At 45.6% G+C, this 20,839-nt stretch overlaps 1 protein-coding gene across 3 annotated transcripts in view; it reads right to left on the reverse strand.

Annotated features, from left to right (window-relative positions):
- Window positions 1-8,785: 8,785 nt before the first annotated feature.
- Window positions 8,786-20,839, reverse strand: part of LDAH (lipid droplet associated hydrolase) — a 111,696-nt gene continuing 99,642 nt past the window's right edge. For all 3 annotated transcript variants that reach the window (XM_058682640.1, XM_058682638.1, XM_058682639.1), the window contains one exon: window positions 8,786-10,925. In XM_058682640.1, coding sequence (XP_058538623.1) covers window positions 10,701-10,925 — 225 coding nt within the window. In that variant the 3' untranslated portion in view covers window positions 8,786-10,700. The remainder of the gene's footprint in view (window positions 10,926-20,839) is intronic.

The raw sequence follows: 20,839 nt of genomic DNA on the forward strand, positions 1-20,839 counted from the left end.
TGAAGAAACACTAGAAGGGAGGAATCAAAAGATGTTATTCATAGTTTTTCAGACAGCTCTGCCTTTTGTGCCTGGAGCCTTCTGGCCATTTCAGCTAGAGCAAGCTTCTTCCTCCTTTTGTGCCATTTTTGGACTTGAATCTGTTAAATAGTTAAATCTTGATGGGGCTCGAGGCGAGAGAATCCTGTTCTTGTCCGGAAGTCCACGCTTCCCTTTTGTGGAGTCTCCTACCTGGATGTAGCTGCATGAAGGCTGGGGGTTGGCTCTAGTCGTTGGGTCGGGGATACTCTCTGCTCATGATGCACACACACCAGCTTCCCCAGAGCTTGGCCTCTCCCTTCCCGCCCCCAAAACTGTCTGTGGAGGCTCTGTGCCTGCAGCTGGCCTGGGACTTGGCCATAGGCCTCCTGACTGGGCAGACGTCGCTGGGGGCTTCACAATGGCAGAAAACTCAGCAGTTTCGGCAGAGCAACCAGGGGAGGGTGGAGTCAAAGAGTGTGAGATCTTCAAAAAAACTAGTCTGCGTTTCTCTTTTTTTTAATGTTTATTTTATTTTTGAGAGAGAGAGCGTGAGCAGGGGAGGGACAGAGAGGGAAGGAGACACAGAATCTGAAGCAGTCTCTAGGCTCCAAGCTGTCAGCACAGAGCCCGATGCAGGGCTTGAACCCACAAACCGAGAGATCATGAGCCGAAGTTGGACGCTCAACTGACTGAGCCACCGAGGCGCCCCAAAACTGGTCTGCATTTCGAGCTGTGCTTAGAGTTGTTGAAAAGTACAAGCACGTCCTCCCAGCAGCACGAGTGGAGGGCGATGATCCTCTCGTTCCTGCCTGTGCAGGTCTCCAGGGAGTAATCCTGCGATGTCACTCACATCGGTGTGTGTGAGTGTCTGGGTCTGGGCTGCGAGAGAAAGGGCTGGTTTCTCTCCCGTGCATCCCCCTACAATGATAAGAGGGCTGCAGCATGCATGGAAGCTTCCAGAGAGAGGGGTATCTATAGTCAGGTAAGTCTGTTGACAGGACAGACAGCTGTGCATGCTGGCATATGAAGCACTTTCTTCTGCGAGTTTAGAAACTCTTCATCCCAGAGAGGCTCACCTGGCAAAGGCTGTAGTGGCAGAAATTTTGTATCCTTTTTCTAAGTCAGTTATAGGAAGCTGAAATAAGTTGTCTAGAAAAACAAGGAAAAGCTTCTGATGGTCAAGTCCCAGGCACCTTTCAGCCTGGCAGTACAGACCTTTCCGGATGCGGCCAGCGGCTTTGGTTTTGCGTTTCTAGTTTACGATCTTTTGAGCTGTTGGCAAACAGGTGTGGTGCAGTGGTAGCTGGAGATGTGGCCAGGCAGGAGGTGGGCCCGTGGCTGTCTTCTTTGCAAAGTCCTCTCTGCACTGCTCCAACTAGCAGTGTTGAACACACCCGCCTACCGCGGGGCGAGATGCCTGTTCTGAGCTTACGCCCTGCTCTGACACTTGGCTGCAGGAATCTAGAACCTCATCTGAACCTTCTTTCTGGTGCCGAGGTGTGCTTGTGGCGGAACAAAAACCAGATTCCCTGTAAGGCTTATTCATCGGAGTCCTGCTGAATTGGAGGCAAACACAAACCAGTGGGAGGCACACAGGCCGCACTTCCCCTGAGGGCCCTCCCTGGGCTGCAAGATGGGAAGGGGCAAGGTGGTTTGGGGAATCCGCCACACGTTGTAGCTGTTTTACATACTTGCACATCTTCCCGACAAGCCTGGCTTCTCTCAGACCTCTTACACCTGGTCAGCCCTAGCCTGGACTTCTCAGCAGAGTGAGTCTGACAAGGTGTACAGAAAGCCTTTCCTGGTCTGCATGTTTATGTCTGAGCGCATGAAGGCTGCCAAGGGACACACGTGTCCGAGGTTTCCCCCGGGGCTCGGGACGGCAATAACTTGGCTTGAGGTTGAGCAGGCTGGTTTGAGGAAGGGGTGCCTTCACAAGCAGGACTTATTTTTCTTTGCAACTTATATTTCCGGGTCAGGGCCGATCAGAGTCTGAGGAAAGCCAGCCATTCAGCATTCTGTTTAGAAAATGATGATGCATGTTCAGGGAGAAAGCAAGAATGTATTTTCTGGCTGGGAAATACTCAAGTGTTCCAAGCCAGGAACAGAGACTCTGGAAAGTGGAATTTCTCTGGCATTCTCTGCCTTGAATAAATCACAGCTTGAACATAAGCTTCCTTACAATAATTGCTGGTTTGTTGTTGCTGTTGTTGTTTTGGATTTTTGTGTTTTTGTGTTTGTTTGTTTGTTTGTTTTGTATTTCACTTTTTACAGTAGTGCAAACAACTTTTATGTTTTCTGTGACAAAGAATCATAACTGAGTCACCTTAGGCCTTTCAGCTGGAAGTATTTCGTCCCAATGAAAATGTTAATGCATTTTTTTTTTACAAGGATTAGCATGCTGACTGCAACTTGCCCTTCAGCACATGAGACAAGGAGATTCTGAAAAGTTTGGAAAACTTTTAATACACATACGTATATATGTTTGTATAAAGAGGTTTCTGTAGAACTCTTGCACCAGCTTGTAGCATCCCTTTGTTTAAGCAGGCTCTGCTTTAAGGTGGCCAGTAGCTCCCTGCCCCTTAGTGAGCCACCTTGACCCCGCTGCCAATACTGTGATTTTAAGGAAATGGGCAAAACTCAAAGTGACAGGAATGCTGTCACAGCTCAATACATACCAAAATGTATTATTTTGATGGGGGTTGAAGTCCCTTTCATTTCGTAATGATACCCACTATTTCTCAGCTTTGCTCGGGAGTAAGACGGGAAAAGTGGTGAGAATTTTAAACTCACTTAATGCAAGTTGAACTCTCCTTTGCTGGCAGTCCTTCCAGCTCTGGTTTGGCCAGAGCAGAGCTCTGAGACTTGGAGGCTGGAGACCAGGCTGTATCCCTGCTGTTCCACAGGCCACTGGGGCAGCATGAACTGATGTCGTGAATGCTGCCCATGCCCAGGGTGGTTGGCAGGGAGCTCTTCAAGGTCAGGTACAAATCCACTGTGTATATGTATTCTCAAGTTTAAATAGATTGTACATATCGGAATGTAAATGAACTGTAAAACAGCAATCTCTATTTTTCTTGACGTTTCTATAGCAGTATATATTTGTTAAACATGCTTGTATACTCTTCGTTAACCATTTTAATATTTTGTACAGATAAGTTGATTAAATATTTTATTGATAAACCTGCTCCTGGCTGGTCTTTCGAGAACTGTTTTTTGCCTCATTATTCAGTCTTTCTCTGATGGTCTTCTCCCACTGCTCAACACTAAGAATGGAAGCCAACCGTTCAGGCGTCTGGATGACTGCATGGAAAGGGGGCTGCGGGGTATCGCCGGGTCTGTCCGTCTTTATGCTGACCGTCCCCCCTTGACACACCTCAACCTGTCAAGTGCATACGGATGGGGGCCTCTGCATGGGGCTGCTGCTCCCTGGGGCTCTGTGACTGGTGTGGCTCCACAGGACACTGCACAGCCCCACACTGCATGGGGAAGCACCCCAGCTTGGGTTCAGGGTTGAAGAGGCCAGAACGCAGTGGAAGACACTGTCCCTTTGGAAAAAGAATACTGCCTTATTTATTTATTTAATGTTTTATTTACTTTTGAGAGAGAGACACACACACGGAGACAGAGACAGAGAGGGAGTAGGGGAGGAGCAGAGAGAGAGGGAGACACAGAATCTGAAGCAGGCTCCAGGCCCGTCAGCACAGAGCCTGATGCAGGGCTTGAACCCATGAACTATGAGATTGTGACCTGAGCTGAAGTCGGATGCTTAACTGACTGAGCCACCCGGCACCCCAGACACTGCCACTTGGGATGAGTGAACATCATCACTGCAAACACAGTCCGAGTGAAAGGTTGTGCTCTTTACAGGCCAGGCTGCTGTGGGATCTGTCTCACTTCAGAAAGCCTGAGCGCTCCCATTCCAGAGGTGGCACTGTCGAATCTCAGAAATCCAAAGGCATAACGCCCGACGGTAGCAGCTTGCTCTGCAAGGCCAATTATAGATTTTAGGGAAACCAACAGAGTCCTACAGCAAATGGGACGGGCCGCTTTTGCTCAGTGCTCTTCAGACAAGTACAAAGATCTGCGCTCAGCGGCACCACCTCGGCTGTCCCAGACCAGGCAGGAGAGCACTGGCTACACAGCGTTCTACAGCTGTTCCGCCCTCACAACTTGTTCTACAACAGAGGAAAGAGAAAGTGATTTCATCTGTTCCTTAAGTATTTCTGGGAGAGGAGTGACAGAGCAGCAGTTGTGGGAAGGTGACAGGAACTGCCCTCACTAATGACCTGTTACCAGAATGACCTCCTCCCGGATCTGGGTACGGCCAGGGGGACCCACCTATTTGCAGAGCGATGGCAGCACATGTCGACTGTAATTGGCTGTTCCTGCAGCGTGTTAATGCTAGTCTCTCTCCCGTGAAAGGTAGCTCAAGAAAGTCTGCTCCCCTTTCGCTTCTTAATTTCATTACCAAAGAGTCTTTTTCATTGGAAGGGAACTATATTCGCCTTTCAACTAACTTATGTGGTAGGTATGTGAAAGTGTAAGACTTGTGACCGTGCCATTGAAAAGTGTAGTCTCGTCATGCTGTTTCCAACAATTCTTGGCTGCTTCTTCGCTTTCCTATTTCTCAGTCTCCACTTGGCCTACCCTGGCCTTCCGTGGTTAGGGGGTTACCCGGTGAGCAGAGAAGGGGTAGTTACAGGGAGAAAGCAAAGTCAGGGGTGGCATTTAGCACTTTATCCTGTTCCCCAAACACTGATGAGAGCAAGTCTGAAAGGTCCACAGTGACTGAGACTAACGGGAGGTGGAGACCTCCAGCCCTGCTCCCTCTGGCGCACCCTGGTGTGCCCAGTGCCCACTCACTGCCCAGCAGCCAAGGCACATGCGTGCCACCTGCTGTCCCGCTGAGGGTGGCGCTGCCTGACCTGGTTGTGGATGCATCATGCTCCTGTGCTCTTGGGAATCCTGCACTCTTCTATCCAGAAGGAACAGTGATCTGGGGAGAAGCTCATCCTTTGCAACGTGTCACCAGTGTGCAGCCACCGCCTGCGAGGCTGTGGGCGTCTGCCAGTCCTAATAGCATGCAGGTGCACGGCCCTTCAGCAGTGGCCAGTAGGAGGGAGCCCAGCTGCGGTGCGGGGCCTGAGCAGGGTGGATTTGCAGAGGCGGGATCCTAGTCCCTCTGTGAGCAGGGAGGCCCTGCAGGTGCACCCGCACCCCCTGGCTGTAATGGACGCCCAGTCACAGGGTCACATTCCCTTCCCAGGGAAGAGGAATTTTCCCATAGACTTAACCCAGCGAGGAAGTCTGTCCCAATGTAGGGAGGTCAGCACAGGTCCCTCTGCCAGAATGTCTGAGGAATGTACCACAAAATGAAAACGCTTTGCTGTCCCGGAGCATGGTCTTGTGCATTGTTGCTGTAATTCCCACTCAGGGGTGCTGCACGGGGTTCACGCTCAACAAATAATAACCGCATATTTGGTAGTTGCTAATACCCAAACTCCAGAGGCTTCCTAACCATAGAAGAATGGAAATAACAGTTGCATTTGGAGGGGACCAGAATGGCCATGAAGTGTGGGGGCCTCGCTTTCTGCAGTCCCTGGAGCCGGAAAGCCAACAGTCGATGTCCTTGAGTCCGTCCATCCCAGTTGTGCACAGCTCAGCTGAGGAAAGGCTTAAGGCAGAAAAGAGCTGGTCCACTTTACATTTCCATTTACACATTCAGTTGTGAGGGATGAAGAGTCCCTGAGACATGATTCCCTGAGAGTCCAACCGACTGAGAGGACTGTGTTTCTTGACATTGACCCTCAGGTATGGTAGAAACTTTTATTAATTTAGGTAAAACTTATTGAATATTCTGTGTGGCAGGCCCTATTCTATAAGCCCTGAGAACACTGAGATGATGAAGACACAAGTCCCATGTCCTCAAACTTTCCTTTTAAGGCCAGGGAAGAGTTTGGCAGCAGGGGTGGGGAGGAGCAGACTGGAAAAGTAGAATTCTGGGAATAGCTGGTAAGTACTCCAGTAGAGACCTGGCCAGGGCACCGTGAGGGCTCCCTCCCTCTGGGGGGAGGAAGGGTCTATGCTGGGGGGCAGGAGTAGTTGGCGTTTGGGGCCGAGTCTGGGGGTGGGCAGTAGAGACATGGGCACTCTCAGAGCTGGAGCAGTTGACTCCAATGTTCTCAGGGTGCAGGTGCGGTCAGAGACACCAGTGCCTGAAGGGCCAAGGCGGCTGTGGTAGAGAGCAGAGGTCAGAAGGAGGGACGGCAGCCTCTGCTGTGACTCCTTGCAATTCACTGCCCTATGCACCCCAGCCCCACCTCCCGCCACACACTCTGCTCCCTCATTCTTCTCAAACTATTCCATTGTTACCAACCACGTGACCTGCCAACCTGGCCCTCATTTCCCTTCCCTCCACTCCTGTGCCAGCCCTCTGCTCTTGCTGGACTGCCCACTGGTGCCTCCAGGAGGCAGCACGGTGCTGTGTAAAGGGGAGGGATCTTGGCTCTGGAGTAGAGGCTGCCTTTGAATTCCTGCCGCCTCTCAGTAGCTGTGAGCTCTTGAGCCAGTCACTTACCTGTCACCTCTGTGGTAATCCATAGTGAGTGTGGCCATAACCTCATGGGACCACGAGGCCCACATGAAACAATGTGAAGGGATGGCGGTGGCTTCTATGGGCTCTCTCCTCTCTCTCACCTGTCCTTCTGGTACTAGAAGCAGTCTCCTCCACTCTCCTTCTGGGGGTTTCCTCTTCACAGAACTATGGCAACCTAGAGCCTTCAGTCTGGTGGGAGAGGCCAGACCCATGTCCCACAGTGGTTCCCCACATGGCCCAAAGTGAGATGTGTTCACAGAGCACACTTAGTTCCAGCCACTGACCCCTCTTTAAACCTCATTTCCCATGGGACAGTGCGGCCCAAGTATGTCCTCTTCTTTCCTGCAAGAGAAGGCTAGGAACAAAGAGGATGTCTCATGTTAAGGAATGTTTTGCTTCCTGCATCTTTTCTAAATCTACCGTAAGGTCCTCAAGGTGCTGTTTGAGCATCCTCTGCTCTGTGTGGGAAGACTGCATGGCCTTGGGCCAGAAAGCTGAGGGGGGAGGGGGGTAACTGTCCCTCCCCCTAAGTATGAACCAGAAATGTTAAGATTTCAAGAATCAAGTTGCAGGCTGGGTGAAAAAATGCAGAAGCTGAGATGTCACCGGGTCCTCCACTGCACCAAAGAGAAGACACAGTAAGAGAAAAGCAAGTTTGCTAGCCTTTTCTTTTAGTTACCATTTTACAGAGCATCTACAGTAAGCCAGACAAGGTGCTAGATGCTATATGCATGAACTCAATTAACCCATTAAAAATAAACAAAAGCCTTCCTCAAATCTAAAATCCCATCAGTGCAGAGTCCAATGTGGGACTCGAATTCACAAAATGTGAGATCATGACCTGAGCCCAAACTGAGTTGGACACACATAACTGATTGAGCCATGCAGGTGCCCCAAAGAACTTTACTTTCTAGAAAAGCATCCATGAGAGACAGATGCAGGAGAGAACATGGTGGTTTTTTAAAAATTATTTTTATAGATTTCAAACTCATCTCAAACTTACAAAAAAGTTACAAGTACCAAGAACATTTTGTTTCCTCTGAACCATGTGAGAGCAAACGGACATGATGCCCCAGCCCACCCCCAGACACTTCAGTGTGTCTGCAGAGTACAAATAAGGACATCCTCTTTTCCACAATCCAACCACTGAAGTCAGAAAATGAAAAATGATCTCTTACTCCCAGTTCATCTGTAGATCCCAGTCAAGTTGTGCAAACTTCCCAACAATGTTTTTTAAAGAAAGCATCTAATTCAGAATCAAGCATTGTGTTAAGTTATCATGTCTTTTTAGTCTAATATGGAATTAATTTTAATATAATGTAGGGTGAAGAAAAAAAAATCAAGCCTTTAGAGGTCCCTGGCTCTCCAAGGGTTGGGTGGAGAAGTGGATGGTGAGAGGTGCCTGGCCACCTCGAACATGAGAGCCCCAGGAACTGCCTCTGGAGATTCTCTCTGTCCCCTGGCCCAGAGCAGCCTGGCCAAGGCCACTGGTCATGACTCCAGCTTAGACTTTTCACTCAGCACTAGATAAACCCATATGAAGCAAAATATATTTTTTTTAATGTTTATTTTTGAGACACACACACACACACACACACACACACACACACACACACACACGTTAGTGGGGGAGGGGCAGAGAGAGAAGGAGACAACAGACTCTGAAGTAGGCTCCAGGCTCAGAGCTGTCAGCACAGAGCCCGACGTGGGGCTCAACCTCATGAACCATGAGATCATGACCTGAGTCCAAGTTGGATGCTCAACTGGCCACCCAGGCGCCCCATTAATCCTATCTTTTAAGTGAGGACACTGATGCATGGAGAAATTAGAGAAAGTTGTCTAAAAATCACACAGGTGACAAGGCCTCCAGAGTTCCTGTATACCTTATCATGTCATATATATGCATGGAAATATTCAGTGCTTTGTTTAATTCCTAAGGAAATGAACTCCAATCTCCTGAAATCAGATTCTTCTGTAAAAGGAGGAATGAGAAAATCCAACAGAGAGACTTGGGTCCAAGTCTAACTCAGGAGGCCTGTTCAGACGGTACCATGCACCCAAGCCCCCCATACAGAGGTCAGGCCAGGCAGTTCTAAGTGTTGGTTAAACATTTATTTTGAAAATTCATCTGGCGATTAGATGATAAATAGAAAACGAGCCCGTATCTTCTACTTTTCATCATTTATTTAAGCTCTGAAAAACCACCATAAGACACAATGTCATATATACGGACAGAGTAATACAAACTAATGCTGAAAGGAGCTGGCGATGCTATTATTCTCTGAGTAGGTGTGATTCACCAGGACTTGATCAAGGGCTTCAAGTTAGTACTATGAGCATCTCCTATGTGCAAGGCAGTTCAGAGCCGTGAATCTGAGCTTCTGACACTAGATTTCCAGAAGGCCCACCCACACAGCAGCCAATCAGGATTTCGTGTGTAGCCCTATGCCAGTGGCCTGTGTGTCTCCTGGTTTATCTCTGGGGCCAGGAGCACTTGGCTCTTCCCCTCTGAGAAGTCATTTGCTCTGATGCAGATGCCGTGCCAAGGGACAGTAACTCGTTCAACCCTCACCACTGGGTTGGCAGCATATCAGAGCTGAAGCTTTCATCAGGGGGCTTTAGACTTTGAAAGGAAGGACAACATTCTATTGTTCTTTCGGAATGATAACGCCATGAGGGGTCTCCTCTAGGAAAAAAACTGAATGTTTTTGATCAACTGTCAACTATTACTGCTGTCAGTGGGATTTATTGGCTCCTAGGATCCCAGGATTGAGTCATTTTAGGGAAGGCAGAAATATTGTGAGCCTGCTCTAGGCTGGAGAACAAACTTCTTCTCTACTGGTCCTCAAGGCATCCAGAGAAGGTGAATTCACATAATTTAATGGATTGTTTGGTTCATTAGTAAAATAACTTCTTTCCAAATCACAAAGCCAAGGCAGAAATGTAGAACTCATTTATGGTCCTTCTCTATTCAGCAATTGAAAGATGCCCTCTCAAAAATTACTTACTGGACGATTTGCAGAAGAAAAGAATCATGGCATAGCTAAGAACTCTATCCTCAATGCCTAACACAGTACTTAGCTCATAGCTGGCCCTCAGTGTAGTTTTATTGGAAAAAACACAGAAGGGGCAAGTCCACGAGGCAGGTACAGACTGGCTTTGGACAACCCGGGGCCTCCCCATCCGGGCCCTGCAGAAGAGGAGCCTACAGCGAGCTCACAACCTGGCAGGCTCAGCACAGAGCTTGCTGGCTGTCTTGCGGCAGGAGGCACAGTCAGGATCCTTCAACAGCTCTTCCTGGTTCCTTCACCAGTGGAATGTCTGGTGAACTTTATTCTCTGTGTAATGCAGGAAGATCAGGAAGTCTCACTCCTCAGAGAAGCTTTTTAGAGATGGAGACAAGCAGTACCTCCCCTGATGTTGGCCCCGCTGGGGGCCTGTGACCCAATGCAAGGTAGTAACAGGTCGGAGCGGGGGGTGGGGGGAGGTCCTGCAGGCTGGCCTGGCATCCAGTCTGATTCTGATGACCTCAGCCAGGACCTGTACAAAGTTAGTCCAGGCTGATCTCTAGCTCCTGTCCTTAAGGGAGACCCAGGTCCACTGCCAAGACCCACTAGTCATCACTTCCTGCTATTGGAATGTGCGTCCTCATGATCACATACACTTACATTTCTGACTATACACTTAGCATTCACTGATCTCTTTTACATTTTTGTAATTTCCTCTAGGAGAGCCTGTTCTACAAGGTAACTCAATTAAAACCAACTGAATTTAGACCTCCTTTTGTCTGCAAGGATCCTGCCCACTAGAATAAACCGCATAGTGCCAACTGGGTATCCCGTGCAAACAGAAAAGGTCTTGTTTAGATCACTGATCACTGTGTTCCCTGAGTCTTGGAAAATGTTTCTGTTAAGCCTATGGCATATTTCACCAACTGGGCTTACTTCAGTCTGTAGTGTGGGGAGCTAGCTCGGAGCTGACAGCAAGCCAAGTCTTCTAGTATCAGACATTAACACCGGACACTTACCTACTAAGTACACTACTAACTACTAAGAGACAGCACACCTACCACTGCTATGTACTAGCTGTCAGTGACGCTTCCATGTGTCAGGGCTTCTATTTTGGACAGATCATCCTTTAGCCAGTCAGCTATCATGCCAGCCATTTCTCCGTAAAAATGGATGATAAAAGCATGAGGTAATTTTTTCTCGCAGAGTCGAATATCTCCTTCTGGAAAATCTTTCTTGATGTCTTCGTAGTATTTTGTTGGACACCAAGCATCCATAGTACCATAGTAAAATGTAAGCTAAAAGACAAGACAAAAACATTTTATTAGAAAACACTTCCTCTGCCAACACAAACATGACACCAGCAACCTGCAATGCTCTGGTAACAGCCCCGGTACCTGGCCCTATAAGATAGCCGCAAGCCTCCCTCCAGACCATGAAACCCATCCCCACATAGGGAGAGTCTTGTGTGATAGATTCCCCATGATTCACTAAAAGGACATGCCAGCAAAGTTGTGTACATTGAGGCTGGGATGGACACTGGAGAGATGGCTGTGGAGGACAGGGAAGAGTGACTGAGACATGATCGCTGAAGGACTAGTGACCATTCATACACACTTCACAGTTTTCACGCAGCCACATGGTAGACATATGGATATGTTTGTTGAATGCATCCAAAGATGAACTAGAGAGACTCAGGCTTCTCAATGTAGCAGACGAAAAGTGATCAGAATCCTGAGAGTGTCTGTAACATTTCTGAATAGGCTCCATGCAGCAGGAGAGTATGCAGATTCAGTGGGCAGGTGATATAATCATGCTTCAGGTGACAGCAAGCAGCTGCATGGAGACAGAGCCTCCTTTAAGACATTAGTAAGACCCTTACTGGATACTGATCTATACCTGGCCATGACACACACACACACACACACACACACACACACACACACACACACAAATATGTGTATGTACGTATATACACGAATGTGTATATGTGTATGGGTACATACGTATATATGCACATACAGGTATCCCCTGCTTTTCCAAAGTTCATGTTATGCCATTTTGCTTTTATGAAACACCTATGTTAGCATCTGTTTTCGCTAAACGAAAGACACCCAAAGCGGATTTTCGTTTTTATGAACAAAAGCTAAAAGCAAAAATAGTGTTCAGTGTTTGTTTGGCAGTGGGCAGGTACAGAGGCAGCGCACACCTGGAAGAGGGAGTGGCTCCACCACGCTCCTTCCCCTGGAACTACATTTCACATCAAGCCACCATAGCTTTGAACTGTGGCTGCAAGCATCTGGGCTTTACCTGGATTTATTTTGGGCACCCACTAGCATGATGTGTCCTAAAGTATCTGAAAAGCCTAAGAGAGGTTATTTTTTGGGCCTGGGAACACTCAAAAAATTTTCCATATAAATTAAGGTAATTACTTCTTTGCTTTACGCCACTTCAACTTACAAAAAGGTTTTACAGGAACGCTCTACTTTTGGATAGTGGGGGAAACCTGATAAGAGCTAACAAAAGACTTCACACAATGAAGTGACACGATCAGGTCTGCATTGTAGGTCACGTACTCTGGCTACAATGGCAAAGAGAGATAGGAGCAGTCAAAGTGTGTCGGGAAGACGACGCGGGACACACGTGTTATTGCCCACTAGGTGATTTTGATCTAACAGTCATTAAATCCATTATCTGAATATGGACAAGGGAGACTCCTCTGATAAAGACACTGGTCTTTATTACAATAACCTTATGACTTAACCAATATTTAAAGGAACAGTTAAAACAATACTTTAAAGAGGAAAATATGTAGACTACTCCAGAGAGTCAGTTACTAACAACTAAACCTTGAGTTCCAGACTTAGTCTGAATTACTTCACAGACAACTTTCTGGTTGTCACCTGAGGTTTTAGTTTTGAAAGCTGCAAAGGATCTGTGGCTCACAGGCTGCTCACTTCTTCTTCCCATTCTCCTGTGTTTTGCTCACTACAATCATTTGTGGGTATCCAAAGCCCCTAAAACCAAAATTCATTTTGCCATGGCTCTTAGCAGCGTATGAAGTTCTTTCTGTTGCTGGAGGACAGAGAACCTGGTGGCAGCCTGGCTTTTTCCCCTGGGTATCAGTCTCTCTACCGCTCTGCCATGTTGCAACCCCACCAGCAGAGGGTGACGATTCTGGCCAGCAACACCCTGCCCGCAGGCATTAATTACCTACCAATAGGGCTAATAACTTTAGGTTCTCTCTAAACCATACCCTACCCTTACCCACAAGAATCTTTTAAATTATATCCAGGAAATCGAGTACGTTACAGTCCTCATTCCCAGTGGTTCGGCACTTCTTCAGAGTATGAAACAGTGCTGAGAAATCTGGAAGTGCTGACTTGGGCCCATGACCGTCATGTGTGTTCCTCTGCCCCAGTGCACTCTCTTGCCTTAAGATTCCTGAATGCCGACAAAGGTGCTTTGGGAGCCCTCACACCTGCATAAGCTGGCAAAGTCTTGTGAAAAGCTCTATTGTAGAAGGATCAACTAGAGGGACAGCAAGGCAGAAAGAGCTCTCCAGGGGTCTCTGACAAGGAGCGCTCCATCACTCTGTGCACCTGCTGCTGCTTTCTGCCTCATATTTCAGAGACTATTCCTTTGGAGAGTTTAGCATTTACTTTTCAGTGAGGGAATTACAACTTAAAATGTCTTCATTGAAAAGTCCAGCTTGATGGGCTGGGAAACACCATCCCTTCCCTCACAAATGAAGGTGTGGACAGTTGAGCAGGAATAACACACGTGGATTACAGAGGCCTTACACCTACTTCAGGGTATCCAGAGACAAGTCGTGTCCAAGTAGTTAAGCTACCCAAGACATGTCCAAGGACCCTTAACACAAAGTGTGCAAGATGGCATTAACAGTGAGGATTCCAGATTTCCCATAGGTTCATCTAGTTTTATTTCTTAAGCCTCTATGACCAGTAACCATTTAGAGTGGCTGTATTTCGTTAAATCTCTAAGTAATGGTGGGGTAAGGTCTTTTTGCTTGGGTGTTTTGAAAGTTTTCTTCAGACTATATTCACTGAAGGGCAGCCTTCTATGAAAATCTTGGCTTACAAGTAAAACATGTGGTTATTCTAATGCCTTTATATACACTGGCTCAAGATACTTTCCATCCCTGTAGATTAGAAGTCACAGGCAATAGATCTGGACAGAAGGCTCTGCATCTGTAACCCTAAACAGGAAACAGAAAAAGTATGGGGTGTGTGGAGCTACTAGTGGGGGGTGGGGGGAGACAGGTGAAGCAGAAAGAAAGAAAGAACTGGACACCAAAGCACGGTGGTTAAGAGTGTATGTGCTATTATAATATCGATGTGTCAAAACAAAGAACCATCACAACATATAATAATGAACGGCTAAAAACTGAGAATAACATGTTAAGCTCTATATTCACTGCGTCCTTACAACAATACTCTTGAGGAAGGTATTTTATCCTTATTTTACAGAAAAGGAAACTGAGGCATAGTGAGATTAAGTTGTTTAAATTCAAAGAATTAGTGAGTTGTAAGGCTGGGGTATAAATCCAGAGACAACATTCCTAATCTGTACCCTTTACTATGATTTGCAATTAACAGTGAACTGACCCATGTTGTAAAGAGACAAAACCTGAAGACTGGGCGGTCTTCAACTGGCCATGAAAACTGAGAGTGACAATCAAGGGCAGGAGCAAACCCAACAACCTTCACTTACAGCCTTCTCGAAGTCTATGTAGTTCTGGGGCTCTGTGTGTCACGGGTGTAGTAACTGCTGGGACATGACCGGAACTGTTAACTAAGAACCTCAGGTTATCAGCAGAACGTTTAAATTCAAAGGTTTGTAAGAAGATAAATAATTGTTTCCTGTAGTTTTATTTCTACTTGGCACTAGCTTTGCTATGCATGAGAATTGATAAAAAAGTACACATTACTGAATGGAAATTATTCCATGTTTCCAAACTGCTGTCATGTTAAGTAATCTGTTTCTCTATTAAACACAAAATTTAATTTTCCCAGTTTTTGTAAATTTAACTTCTCAGGACTGTGCTTTTTGCTTTTCCTCGTGTGTGTTCTGCAGTAAGGTGGAATTATAGTTACTAGAGTGCCTGTGCTCACAGACGTATTTTCCTTAAACATTTCAGCGTGCCCCCAAGGAGCTATGTCCCTGCAAATTGTTGCAGTTTGCTACCATTGAGAAGCCACATTTGTCTTTTCTCATGTGGGTGTTTTTTCTCTCACTTTTTGCTGCTGAAACTAACAGATTCAAAGCAGTCTCACCAAAAATGACTCTAACCCTCCTTCCCATCTGGCATTGGCTAAGTGGTTGAAATTCACAAGGGAGTAAATCTCACTTCTGGAGAAGCTGCCAGACTAGGGAAGAACACAGGCATGTACACACTGGCCCTTAAACACAACAGGCAGAGAAAGGTATAAAGTACTTCTGGAGTCCAAAGGAGGAAAACCTGGATTCTGCCCTGACGGAGTCAACAAACCTTTTAAAAATATTTACTTTTTTAATTTTAGAGAGCGAGTGAGAGGGTGAGCAGGGGATGGGCAGAGGGGGAGAGAGAGAGAATCGTAAGCAGCCTCCGTTCTCAGTGCAGAGTCTGATGCACGCTATATCCCACGACCCTGGAATCATGACCTGAGCTGAAGTCAAGAGTCTGATGCTCAGCCGACTAAGTCACCCAGGTGCCTCAACAAATCTTTTTTTAGAACACATTTTGAGTTGTTGGTTTTTATGCATTACTAACTGAGGATTTATTTTAATAACAAAAGAAATACCAGAAACCATCTTATGACCTAAGTTCATATATTTGATTTAGCTGATAACTAAAATCACTTTCAATGATGTATCTCGAAATATTAAACATGCAAAAACCCACAAAAATCCCTATCTGGTGATGTGTACACACACACACACACACACACACACACACACACACACACACACAGAGGAATACTATTCAGCCATAAAAAGGAAGGAAATCCTACTGTTTGTGACAATATGGCTGGACCTTGAAGGTGTTATGCTAAGTGAAGTAAGTCAGAGAAAGACAAATACTATATGATTTCACTTATATGTGGAATCTAACAAAAAAAGGAACTCATAGAAACAGAGAGGAGAGTGGTAGTTGCCAGAGACGGGCGGACAGTGGGGATGGGTGGAAGGATTGGGTGAAGGGGGTCAAAAAGTACAAACTTCCAGTTATGAGTAAGCCCTGGGGGGGTTTTATGCAGGACCTGCTGACTAAAGTTAGCAGCACTGTACTGTGTATTTAAAAGTTGCTAAGACAGCAGATCTTAAAAGCTTTCATAGCAAGAAATTTAAATTTGTAACTATGTGAGGTGATTATGTTAACTAAACTTGCTGTGGTAATCACTTTGCAATATATACATATATCACATTCATTATGTTGTATACCTTAAATTAATACAATGTTTTACCTTGATTATATCTCAATAAAGCTGGAAAAAAATCTCTATTTGTATTACTTTTCTCTATTCAACAATCCAGAGGACTACAGGCATTATAGGAATCACAGGCCTAACAAAAGTGTTTCATAGTCTTAGAATGTTACTTCTTTTCTTTCTCTTTCTTTCCTTTCTTCCTTCCTTCCTCATTCATTCATTCATTCATTTTATTAACCTTACACATAAGCTGAATTTTATTTTATATTATTTATTTATTTTTAAGTTTTTTAATGTTTATTTTTGAGAGAGAGAGAGAGAGAGAGGAAGGAGAAGGGGCAGAGAGGGGGACACAGAATCCAAGGCAGACTCCAGGCTCTGAGCTGTCAGCATAGAGCCCAACGTGGGGCTCAAACTCACGAACTGTGAGATCATGACCTGAGCCGAAGTCGGACGCTCAACCGACTGAGCCACCCAGGCGCCCCACGCATAAGCTGAATTTTAGAAGCTCCTAAGAATATGATTCATCATAAAGCCAAGTTTGGTATAAGCTAGCTCTTCCTGGCAGTTTAACAAAGTGAACTTCCTCTCTTCAAGTGGTCTTCCAGCGATCTGTTTCATGATACAGTGTAGACTAGAGCAGAGGAGCAAATAGCGCTTCAGGGCCATCATGCTCAGAGTGAAAGGGCTTCTCATAAAGCCTTTGTGTTCTATTATGGTAAAATAATCTGTGAAACTGCTCAAGTTCATTATGCAGTCACAGGGAGAGAGCATGGTGCAGTGTGCAGAACTTGGGCCCTGGGCCATACCTGCCTAGACTGGAATTTTGGTTCTTCTATCACTAGCATTCTTCTATCACTAGTTGTTCCCTTAGACTAGTTTCTTAGCCTGTCTGTGCCTGTTTCCTCATCAGCAAGGTGGGGATAGAACAGCTACCTTGTGGGGTGGTAAGGGTTAGAAAACAAAGCACATCAAGCACTTGGCATATAGTAAGCACTCTTAAAGGACACATGGTGTTATACCGGTGATAACAATGAGGACAAAGGGATCTCCTGTGGGGGCAAAATCTGTCTAGATTCTTCCCTACAGTGAGAGTTGTGCTCAGATCAGAGGGAAAAAGAAGCCACAGGACCTTAAAATAATTTCTGAGAAAATATATTTTCTTCTGATAAGCTGCTTTTGATGTAAGTCAGGCTCAGAAAATGTGGAAGTAAAGAGACTGTCTTTTTTTCCATTGGATATTCTTTCCTGCTTTGTCAAAGATTTGTTGGCCATACATTTGTGGGTCCAATTCTGGAGTCTCTATTCTATTCCATTGGTCTATGTGTCTGTTTTTGTGCCAATATCATGCTGTCTTGATGATTACAGCTTTGTAGTAGAGGCTAAAGTCTGGGATTGTGATGTCTCCTGCTTTGGTTTTCTTCTTCAATATTACTTTGGCTATTTGGGGTACTTTGTGGTTCCATACAAATTTTAGGATTGCTTGTTCTAGCTTCAAGAAGAATGCTGGTACAATTTTGATTGGGGTTGCATTGAATGTGTAGATTGGTTTGGGTAGTATTGACATTACAATATTTATTCTTCCAATCCATGAGCACGGGATGTTTTTTCATTTCTTTGTATCTTCTTCAATTTCCTTCATAAGCTTTCTATAATTTTCAGCATACAGATCTTTTACATCTTTGGTTAGGATTATTCCTAGGTATTTTATGATTCTTGGTGCAATTGTGAATGGGATCAGTTTCTTTATTTGTCTTTCTGTTGCTTCATTATTAGTGTATAAGAATGCGACTGATTTCTGTACATTAATTTTGTATCCTGAGACTTTGCTGAATTCATGTATCAGTTCTAGCAGACTTTTGGTGGAGTCTATCGGGTTTTTCATGTATAGTATCACGCCATCTGCAAAAAAGTGAAAGCTTGACATCTCTTTAACAAATGGTGCTGGGAGAACTGGACAGTAACACGCAGAAGAATGAAACTGGACCACTTTCTTACACCAATCATAAAGAGAAACTCAAAATGGATGAAGGACCTGAATGTGAGATAGGAAACCATCAAAACCCTAGAGGAGAAAGCAGGAAAAAACCTCTCTGACCTCAGCCGCAGCAATTTCTTGACACATCTCCAAAGGCAAGGGAATTAAAAGCAAAAATGAACTATTGGGATCTCATCAAGATAAAAAACTTCTGCACTGCAAAGGAAACAATCAACAAAACTAAAAGGCAACTGATGGAATGGGAGAAGATATTTGCAAATGGCATATCGGATAAAAGGGCTAGTATCCAAAATCTATAAAGAACTCACCAACTCCACACCCAAAAAATAAGTAATCCAGTGAAGAAATGGGCAGAAGACATGAATAGACACTTTTCTAAAGAAGACATCCATATGGCCGACAGGCACATGAAAAGATGCTCAACATCACTCCTCGTCAGGGAAATACAAATCAAAGCCACACTGGGATACCACCTCATGCCGGTCAGAGTGGCTAAAATGAACAAATCAGGAGACTATAGATGCTGGAGAGGATGTGGAGAAACAGGAACTCTCTTACACTGTTGGCGGGAATGCAAACTGGTGCAGTCACTCTGGAAAACAGTGTGGAGGTTCTTAAAAAAATTAAAAATAGATCTACCCTATGACCCAGCAATAGCACTGCTAGGAATTTACCCAAGGGATATAGGAGTGCTGATGCATAGGGGCACTTGTACCCCAATGTTTAAGGCAGCACTTTCAACAATAGCCAAATTATGGAAAGAGCATAAATATCCATCAAATGATGAATGGATAAAGAAGATGTGGTTTATAGATACAATGGAATACTACTTGGCAATGAGAAAGAGTCAAATCTGGCCATTTGTAGCAACGTGGATGGAACTGGAGAGTATTATGCTAAGTGAAATAAGTCAGGCAGAGAAAGACAGATACCATATGTTTTCACTCATATGTGGATCCTGAGAAACTCAACAGAAGACCAGGGGTGAGGGGAAGGGGGAAAAAAAAGTTAGAGAGAGGGAAGGAGGCAAACCATAAGAGACTCTTAAATACTGAGGACAAACTGAGGGTTGATGGGGGGTGGAGGGGAGGGGAAAGTGGGTGATGGGCATTGAGGAGGGCACCTGTTGGGATGAGCACTGGGTGTTGTATGGAAACCAATTTGACAAATAAATTTCATATTAAAAACATATGAAGGGGTGCCTGAGTGGCTCAGTCGGGTAAGCGCCGACTTCGGCTCAAGTCATGATCTCGCGGTTCATGAGTTTGAGCCCCGTGTCGGGTTCTGTGCTGACAGCTTGGAGCCTGGAGCCTGCTTCAGATTCTGTGTCTCCCTCTCTCTCTCTCTCTCTCTCTCTCTCTGCCCCTCCTCCACTCATGCTCCGTCTCTCAAAAATAAATAAACATTAAACAAATTTTAAAAGAAATATGGAAGTAATATACACTTTCTTTAAGCCTAAAGCAAAGTATGTTATTATATACATTATCATGTATAGCAAACATGCACTCTACACACACACACACACACACACACACACACACTGTATTCCCGTGATAAGATCATGGGGAAAGACATTAGTTAGAAGATCCAAGATCAGTCATCAACCAAACAAACAGTGAAGCACAACCCCTGTCTGCAAGCCACCACTCATGCTCAGCTCACTGAGTGGACGCTCAGCCACTTTACTTATAAATGAGACCTGGAGCCTACACTGCAGCACCATCTGGGTATTCCTGGTTGAGTATCTTCCAAAATGAAGGATGGCACCAGCATTCGGAGACTACCCTCCTGGTAGGGCTCACAGAGGGAGCCCCTGGGCAGTGGAGATAAAGCCCACTGCTTCCCTGGGTGCTGAATGAACAGGCTTCCCAGTATGTTTACGTGCAGATTTCTTTAGAAAGAGTACCCCGAGCCTTCGAGCCGCATGGCAGGGGAAACAGCCGCCCTGAGAGCAACCAAGGAGCAACGGTGTAGATGTTCAGGGAGGAGACACGTATTCTCTAGCGTGCTCTGAGAAGTCAAAAAACTTACGCCATTCCTGCTTTCTCCACTTTTTATTTCCTTTTCAGAAATAACTGCCACCCAACAGGTGTGGGTTTGTTTTTTGTTTTTATTTTGTTTTTGATCAAAAAAGCAAAAGATCAGATATAGGGCAGCGAGCTGCTTACAGAGAGGTCAAATTAGTACCCACACACATTTAGGTACTTCCCAGCGAGATCTCCCTGTCCTGCCTTTTTTTCCCTGTTTTCACCCCCCTCCAGCTTTCCCAGGCTCAGGGTACTAACCCTCCTGCACTGTATCCCACCCCTGGGGAGAATCCAAAACAGGTTGCTTGCTGCTTACCCCCTCCCCAAAGTCAGACCCGGCACCTGTGAAGGAGACCTGTTTTGTAACATAAGCCTCTTCATTTCAGTTATTTAAAAATCATATTCCTCCTGGGAACAGAGCAGCCTCAAACTTTTACAATTTCACTGCAAGTCTTTCCAAGCAACCATTTTTAGGAACTTGAAGAGTTGTTAAAGAAAGGGAGGCAGTTTAGGAAATTCATTTTCCAATTTACCTTGTTTCCTTTCTTCCTTTTATCCAGAATTGGCTCAATTACCATTCTTGAAAACATGAGAATTAAAATCCCCAAAGATTAAGAAAAGTGGCTGAGGATGGGGCAAGACCACTGAGCCCTCTCCCTTCTGCAGGCACCTTGGGGAGCAGGTGGAAATCAAGTCACCCAAGGAGGAGGTGAGGGCTGGTGGGTTATTGACCGGACCCCTCTCCAGTGGCTGGA

This window comes from Neofelis nebulosa, chromosome 9, assembly GCF_028018385.1.
Source record: "Neofelis nebulosa isolate mNeoNeb1 chromosome 9, mNeoNeb1.pri, whole genome shotgun sequence".
Classification (NCBI taxonomy): Eukaryota; Metazoa; Chordata; class Mammalia; order Carnivora; family Felidae; genus Neofelis; species Neofelis nebulosa.